At 43.1% G+C, this 8,974-nt stretch overlaps 1 protein-coding gene across 2 annotated transcripts in view; it reads left to right on the top strand.

The window, feature by feature from the left end:
- The first annotated feature begins 1,795 nt into the window (after nt 1-1,795).
- Nucleotides 1,796-8,974, top strand: part of HMGCL (3-hydroxy-3-methylglutaryl-CoA lyase) — a 32,313-nt gene continuing 25,134 nt past the window's right edge. The window contains exon 1 of one of the 2 annotated variants that reach the window (XM_016187934.2): nt 1,796-1,929. In XM_016187934.2, coding sequence (XP_016043420.1) covers nt 1,870-1,929 — 60 coding nt within the window. In that variant the 5' untranslated portion in view covers nt 1,796-1,869. The remainder of the gene's footprint in view (nt 1,930-8,974) is intronic. The other variant, XM_007522597.3, reaches the window with a different exon arrangement.

Raw genomic sequence — 8,974 nt, 5'->3', positions numbered from 1 at the left:
ACCATTCTTCCCACACAGTCCAGACTCTAAACCCATAAAATAAGACTTTTGGGGGAATGCAAATTGGTATAATCTCTGTGGAAAACAGTCTAGACATTATGACCCAGCAATATCTTACCTGATGTTTTATCCAAAAGATACAAAAAACACCTATCCAAAGAGATCTGCGCATGCATATGTTCATAGCAGCACAATTCGTAATAGTCTAAACTTGGAAGCAAGCAAGATGTCCAGTGACAGATTAATGGCTACAAAAGTTGTGATACACATAGACCATGGAATGCTCTGCTATTATAAAGGATGAAATCTCCTTTGTCCCATCTTGGATGGAACTTGAAGATACCATGTTAAGTGAGAAAGAGAAGGATGAATACCAGGTAGAACTAAGAAACACGGTCATAAAGGAGGGGAAGAGAGTCGGGCTGTAGTACAGCGGGCTAAGTGCAGGTGGCGCAAAGCACAAAGACCGGCATAAGGATCCCGGTTCGAACCCCGGCTCCCCACCTGCAGGGGAGTCGCTTCACAGGCGGTGAAGAAGGTCTGCAGGTGTCTTTCTCTCCTCCTCTCTGTCTTCCCCTCCCTCTCTCCATTTCTCTCTGTCCTATCCAACAACAACAACAACAATAATAACTACAACAATAAAAAACAACAAGGGCAACAAAAGGGAAAAAATAAATTAAATAAATAAAAAAAGGAGGGGAAAAGTGAAACTTGTACTGGATGTGATGTATTGCACCAAAGAATAGGAGTCTGGGGTAAAGGGGAGTGGAGGCGGGCTGGGGATCCTGCTGCATGTTGGCTGAAAAGGATAAAAGGTGGGGAGAAAATATTTTTCAGATTTCTATCATGGGGAAATGAGAAAGTGTACCTGTATATCAACAACTGTAAATCATAACCCACCAACAAAATGTGTGAAAATAAAACAACAGTGGTCCGGGAGGTAGTTTTGGACTCTCAAGCATGAGGTCCTGAGTTCGATCCCTGGCTGCACATGTGCCAGAGTGATGTCTGGTTCTTTCTCTCTCTCCCTTTCTCATTAATAAATAAATAAAATCTTAAAAAAAAATTAAAAGGGAGTCGGGCGGTAGCACGGCGGGTTAAGGGCACCTGGCACAAAGAGCAAGGACCGGGATAAGGATCCCGATTCAAGCCCCTGCTCCCCATCTGCAGGGGAGTCGCTTCACAAGCGGTGAAGCAGGTCTGCAGGTCTTTCTCTCCCCCTCTCTGTCTTCCCCTCCTCTCTCCATTTATCTCTGTCCTATCTAACAACGACAACATCTATAACAACAATAACTACAACAATAAAAAACATAAAAATAAATAATAACAATAAAATTAAAAAATTAAAAGTAGGACTTTTTGGTTAACTTTCTCTACAGTCCTGGAGCACCTCATTCTGGCTATTATTATTTTTGTTTATAAAAAGGAAACACTAAAAAAAAAAAAAGGAAACACTGACAGAAACTATAGGATAAGAGGGGCACAGCTCCATACATTTCCCACCACCAGGACGGCTGGGAGTATGTATTGACCTGCCCATGTTCAACGGGGATGCAATTACAGAAGTCAGACCTTCCACCTTCTGCACCCCTCTGCCCCTTGGTCCATACTCCCAGAGGGATAAATAATAGGAAAGCTATCAGGGAAAGGGATGGGATTTTTTTTTTTTTTTTTTTTTTTTTACCTGTCAAGGGGAAAAAAATGTTTAGGAGAACACAACCAGCAGGAATGAAAACAAACGTTGGGAGAGAGCCAGTGTAGCACGTCATCACGTGGCTTCAGAAGCCACGCCCCTAAGGCGGGCCCAGCCGCACACAGTTGTGGTCACGTGGAACAGAGCTGGTTGGCCGCAGAGGAAGCTGGGAAAAGATGGCGATGGTGAGAAGTACGCTGCCGAGGAGACTGATGGGCTTGGCGTCCCTCCGGGCTGTAAGTGCCCCAGCCCGCCCAAGGGGCAACTCTGCAGACACCGTGACAACCGCGGGCTTAACCCGTGGCAGCTGCCTTTTTTGGGAGGCGAAGCCAGACAGCTGTTCATGCCAGAGTCGGGAGGGCAGTGGAAGTCTTACTCTTCCTCCCTCCGTGCCTGTGAGCAGCGTGGGGAAACCAAGGCCCCGAGAAGGGGAGCGATTGTCTCAGTTGTGAAATCTGGAAAGCCATGCCAGGCTTGCTAAATACTTCCTAAGGCTCTTCCCGACACCATACTATAACTGGGCTTCAGTTCTCTCCAAGTACCTCATGAGTGAAAATCATGGTAATCTAGTTTCGAGTGGGAAAAGCAAGGTTTTTCCTCCCATCCCGCTTTCTTTCCACCTCTTGTTGCATGCAGGGACGCTTAGAGAGCTGCGCCTTGGTGCCAAGTAAGACATGGGTCATGTGAAAACCAGGCAGTGGTTTAATTCCTTTGTGTACTTAAGGTCTCCTACTCTGATGTTTCCTCCTCTCTCCCATGCTCAGTGAGTGAAGGGAGAGTGTAAGAGACGTAGTTAAATAAGGGAATATATAAATTATGTTTGTTAGTATCAACCTGTAAGGTCCCAATTGTTTTGCCACTTTCTAGGCAGAATGACATAGTATTTACTCTCTAAATCTGTTTAATAAGTGACCGATTAGTTGTGGTACCTTTGCTGTAGAATTCAGAATCAATTGTAACTGTGTAATGGGAAAATTACAGGCTTTATGGTCTCTCAGAAAACCTCTTTGGGAGTCGGGCGGTAGCGCAGCGGGTTAATCGCATGTGGTGCAAAGCGCAAGGACTGGGTAAGGATCCCAGTTCGAGCCCCCGACTCCCCACCTGCAGAGGAGTCGCTTCACAGGTGGTGAAGCAGGTCTGCAGGTGTCAAAAAAAGAAAACCTCTTTAATGTCTTCTAGCGTCCACCAATTACTTATGTAAAATAAATGTTAATTCCAATTTTAAGATTTTGAAAAAGACTAAGTGATATAGTAGATATTAATCTGCTTTTTATACATTCTTGATATAATGAGATATTTTTAATAGGCCCTCAGAACCAGATCATTCAAATTCCGAGCTCACTTGCTAGCTTTGTGATTTTGGTAATTTCAAACTATTTCTTTATGGAGCTGGGATATTGATAAACCCTGTAAATAGAGGCTTAATGAGGTACTGATGCCTGACTTTATCACTTATTTTCAGTTTTCTTCTGCCAGAACCCAGACCCTGTGAATTTATGTAGTTAGAGGGGACCAACTCTGAGAGCATTTTTTAACAGAGGGAAGGAAGGTGATGCTTAACCAAAACAAGAGGATAGTAGGGAACAAAAGGGTAACAAAGAGACAGCAAAGACCTGGAGGTTAAGGCTAGGTTTTGTATATCCACATTAAGTTCAGATATTGATTCAGTGATGATCAAACCATGTGACGTTAGGAAAGTTACTTATGCTTTGGATTTTGGATTAGCCACAGTAAAATAGGGGTTATAATAGTTCCTACCTAATAAGGTTATTAAGAGAATGATACAGGGGAGTCGGGCTGTAGCGCAGCGGGTTAAGCGCAGGTGGCGCAAAGCACAAGGACCGGCATAAGGATCCCGGTTCAAACCCCGGCTCCCCACCTGCAGGGGAGTCGCTTCACAGGCGGTGAAGCAGGTCTGCAGGTGTCTATCTTTCTCTCCTCCTCTCTGTCTTCCCCTCCTCTCTCCATTTCTCTCTGTCCTATCCAACAATGATGACAACAACAATAATAATAACTACAACAATAAAACAACAAGGGCAACAAAAGGGAATAAATAAATAAAATAAAATATTTTAAAAAATGTAAAAAAAATTATTTAAAAAAAAGAATGATACAGGTTAATATATAAAATTAATTATAATGAATACGTATGTATTATAGAGTATACATGATTATACTTCTCTTGAAGACTTGTTTTTATTTATTACATATGAGAGATTCACATGAGACATAGGGAGAGAGAATCCAGAGCTCCACTCTAGCACATGTAACACCAGGCATCAAAGTAGGAATTTCCGGCACACACATGCATTACTCTGTCAGTTGAACTTTTTCCTTTGCCACATAATTATAAACTTAAAAATGCCTGTCAAATATGAAGTGCACAATAAATGTGATATGACTTTATTACATGAAAAGCTACTGTGGAGGGAAAAATAGATGCACTGATTCTGTTCAAATAAAAGGAACTTACAAGCAGGTTTTGCATTTTTTTCTTTTTTTTAAAGTATATGTTTATTATTAGATAGAGACAGAGAGAAATTGAGAGGAGAGGGGAGATAGAGAGGGAAAGAGACAGGCACCTGCGGCCCTGCTTCAGCACTCATGAAGCTTTCCTCCTGCAGGTGTGGACTGGGGACTTGAACCAGGCCCTTACACACTGTAATGTGAGCGTTCGACCAGGTGCACCATCACCCGGCCCTGGTTTTGCATTTTTTAAATGCTTAACAATTACTTTTTGAGCCCCTATTATGTTCCAGGGTCTTTGAAATACAGCACTAAAGTGAAGTTACATTTCAGTGGGATAATTTTTTGATTAGTGATTTAATAATGACAAGATTGTGGGATAAGAGGGCTATAATTCCCACCACCAGAATTCCATATCCCATCCCTTTCATTGGGAGCTTCCCTATTTTTTGTCTTTCTGGGAGTATGGACCAAAGATCTTTATGGGGTATAGAAGGTGGGAGGTCTAGTTTCTATAATTGCTTCTCCACTGGACATGGGCGTTGGCAGGTGAATCCATACTCCCAGCCTGTTTCTATCTTTCCCTAGTGGGATAGGGCTCTGGAGAGTTGAGGTTCCAGTACACTTTGGTGACATTGCCCAGGGAAGTCCAGCTGGCATCATGGTAGCATCTGCAATTTGGTTGAAAATCATTAAGATAGGGAGTTGCGGATTAAGCGCACGCAGAGCAAAGTGCAAGGACAGGTGTAAGAATCTCAGTTCAAGCCCCTGGCTCCTCACCTGCAGGGGAGTTGCTTCATAGGCGGTGAAGCAAGTCTGCAGTTGTCTATCTTTCTCTCCCCCTCTCTGTTTTCCCCTCCTCTCTCCATTTCTTTCTGTCCTAACAATGATGACATCAATAACAATAATAACTACAACAATGAAAACAACAAGGGCAACAAAAGGGAGTAAATAAATAAATATTTTTTAAAAAATAAAAGCATTAAGATCTAAAGCAGAACAATTTGTTTAATAATCGGGACTCTAAGGTAAGAATATAGCAGATGAAATTTAGAGTGTGTTGGAGGAAGCTAGGAAGTCTATTTTAGGTTTATTCCAAGGAGCCCATGACTTTACTAATTTTTGCCTGAGCCTAACATGCAGGTGGGCTAAAAGTATTGTCTGGGAAGATGGTGTCAGAGTTGAGAATAGGAATAGAAAGCTAAATAGGGCAGAGAGTAGCTCCCATATATGGGAAGTACATAAATGTCATGACCTGTAAATCCTATTGATCTGATCATGATCTGGTCCATGTCTATTCATATTTAGCCTGTGTAACCTCTGTATCTCTGTCAGTCTGAGCTCACATTCCCTGGTTCACAGCTAAGAACATTCTAGGCTGCACTCACTCATTTTAAGACCGGTCTTCCTCAAGTGGCATAATATGTTGACCCAGCCTCCCTTCAGAGAGTGGGGCAGTTTCTACCATTGTTCTACATTGAGGGCAAGGTCCTGTAGAGGCCCACATGAGGGTTTATGATGTTGTTCCTGATGGAGAGGACCAGTGATGGTGGAGAGAGGGAAGTGGAATTATTATTTTTTTCTTTTTCTTTTTGCCTCCAGGCTTAATGTTGGGACTTGGTGCCTGTACCACAAATTCACTGCTCCTCAAATCCATCTTTTTTTTACCATTGTTGTTGCTGTTGTTGGATAGGACAGAGAAATTGAGAGAGGAAGGGAAGACAGAGGGGGAGAGAAAGATAAACACCTGCAGACCTGCTTCACAGTTTGAGAAGCAAACCCCCTGCATGTGGAGAGCCAGCCAAAGGCTCAAACTGGGATCCCTTGCGCCAGTCCTTGCACTTTGCACTATATGCGATTAACCCACTGCTCTACCACCCAGCCCCCGGAACAACTTTATTAATAGGTTAATGTACCAACAGAAAGTGATCATTCCTGTAGGAGATTTATTTTGTAAGGATCTCCTAGTTTAGCCTGCTGGTCTAGTGACATTCAGTGGCTCATCACCTTAATCTCTAAGAAGCTCTGCTGGCTAAAACCAAGACCGGAAGGAGGGAGTTAATCGAATTCTAGCTGGTTCATAATGGGATATTTCTATCTTAAAACTTTCAGGGACCGCTGTGGAAATAGGTCAACTGGTAGAGCATTGGACTTGCATGCCTGAGATTCCTAGTTCAGTCCCTACCAGCAAATATATCCGAGTGGTGATCGGTCTCTGTGTCTCGTATAAAACTTTCACATATGCAATAAGATAAAAATAAAAACTTTTCAGGGAATGAAGGAATATATCACCAGGTGGAGTACCTGCCTTGCCATACAGGCACCTACAACTTTAGGTCCCAGCATCACCACACTGGCCTCATGGCACTAGGGGGAGGCTTTGGTGCTGTGGTGTCTCCATCTCTCTTTGTCACTGTATATAACTGAAAAATCGGTCCAGATGAAGTGAAACTGCACATGTAAGGCCCTGACATGTCAAAAACCAAAAAAGCTTTCAAGAGTTTGAAGTACATAGATTGTATAGTGCATCCTCATCTTTGCCCCATTGTAGTATGTTTAGATAAAATCGGGCAACATGAAGTTAAAAGAGTTGTAGAATAAAAGAAAGAGGATGGGATCAGGCGGTAGTGCAGCAGGTTAAGTGCACGTGGCATGAAATGCAAAGACCGGCATAAGGATAAGGGTTCAAGCCCCTGCTCCCCACCTGCGGGGTGGTGGGGGGGTTGCTTCATAGTCGGTGTCTTTCTCTCCCCTTTTTTGTCTTCCCTTCCTATCTTGATTTATCTCTGTCCTATCCAACAACAACGATAAACAACAAGGGCAACAAAAGGGGGAAAAATAGTCTCCAAGAGCAGTGGATTCCTAGTGCAGGCACTGAGCCCCAGCAATACCCTCGAGGCAAAAAAAAAAAAAAAAAAGGATAGTTGCTGGGTTTGCGTAGTGGGACAAACCGCAATGGCAGGTGTCTGCCTCCCTGTCTGCACACTTGCCCTCCTCCAGGTCGGACACAGAAAGAGAGAAAAACCAGAAACAGAAGTGACTTTTATAGGATAAAACCGGAAGTGGTACGTTGGAAACAGAAATGGCTAGGAAAAGGAGGTGGAGAAAGGAAAAAGGCACACTGGGAACTTCCTTAACAACTATTGCCATGGTTTTAACTGGTGGGATTAATGTTACCCTGCAGGCAGGGCGGGCAGGCAGGGCGGGTCTCGAGGTAGAAATAAGATAGATCAAAGGAATGGGTGGGGGATCTTTCAGGCAAAACAATGATTATGTAAATAGGCCATAGTGTCAGCAATGGAGGATGGAGCAGAGCAGGGGAGCTGGCTTAATGCCCAACAGATAGTAGCCTTGTTTTACTTGAGGGTGAGGAGAGGAAGATTTGGAGGAGTGCCTGCTGTGTGCCAAGCTCAATAGCAAACATGAGGTCATGTGAAGACTCTCATAGACCTTATCTTCTATGGAGGAAACAGTGAGTAGAGCTTTGAAGGAAACATTTTAAGTGTTGATCATGAATAATGAGGTAGGGGAGTCAGGCGGTAGTGTAGCAGGTTAAGCGCACGAGGCGCAAAGCACAAGGACCATGGTAAGAATCCCGGTTCAAGACCCAGGCTCTCCACCTACAGGGGAGTGGCTTCACAGGCGGTGAAGCAGGTCTCCAGGTGTCTATCTCTCCCCCTTTCTTCCCCTGCTCCATTTCTCTCTGTCCTATCCAACAATGATGATATCAATAATAACACCAATAGTAACTACAATAAACAAGGGCAACAAAAGGGAAAATAAATATTAAATATACAAATAAAAAGAATAATGAAGGGAGAGAACTGGTTGCTTTATAACTGAAAGATGAAAGGGAACCAGGTATGGGGAGACAGAATAAGTAACAAGACCCTGTCATGGGATTGGGGGGGGGATTAGTATGAACTATAAGTTAAATAAGGGGGGGAGATAGCATAATGGTTATACAAAGACACCCTCATGCCTGAGGTTCCAAAATCCCAGGTTCAGTCCCCTGAACCACCTTATGGAGCTGAGTAGTTATCTGGTTAAAAAAAAAAAAATCAACAGTATTTACATGGTGGAGGAAGGAAATGAGTTAGGTTTCTGACTTAATCATCAGGATGCATAAATGATAAATGAGTTTGGGCTTTAGGTGTTAAAATAGCTCTGTTTACAGATTTCTATGTATGAGAAGTATAAATAGGTCTATGTAAGAAATAACCTAAATGCTTGTCAAATAGTTGGAAATGGGTTTATGCTGGTAGCATGAATCTCTTGCTAATTTGTTTCCAAATTACGTTTCTAAATTCAGACACACACACACACACACACACAATCTGCCTCAATCCCTGAAGAGAGCTGGTAAAATTTGAGGTTTTTAAAAAATACTTATTTATTTCCTTTTGTTGCCCTTGTTTTAATGTTATAGTTAATATTGTTGTTATTGATGTCATCGTTGTTGGATAGGACAGAGAAATGGAGAGAGGAGGGGAAGACGGGGAGAGAAAGATAGACACCTGCAAACCTGCTTCACCACCTTGGAGGTGGGGAGCCAGGAACTCAAACCGGGATCCTTATACTGGTCCTTGCGCTTTGCACCACGTGCGCTTAACCCACTGTGCTATAGCCCAACTCTCAAGAGACTTTTTAAAAAATTATCTTTATTTATTGGATAGAGACAGCCAGATATTGAGAGGGTAGGGAGAGAGGGAGAAGGAGAGAAAGAGAGACACCTGCAGCACTGTTTGACCACTCACAAAGCTTTCCCCCTGCGGGTGAGGACTTAGGGCTCAAACCCAAGTCCTTCATATTGTA

The sequence above is a fragment of the Erinaceus europaeus genome, chromosome 13, assembly GCF_950295315.1.
Source record: "Erinaceus europaeus chromosome 13, mEriEur2.1, whole genome shotgun sequence".
NCBI lineage: Eukaryota > Metazoa > Chordata > Mammalia > Eulipotyphla > Erinaceidae > Erinaceus > Erinaceus europaeus.
This window is presented reverse-complemented; position numbering and strand designations above follow the sequence as displayed.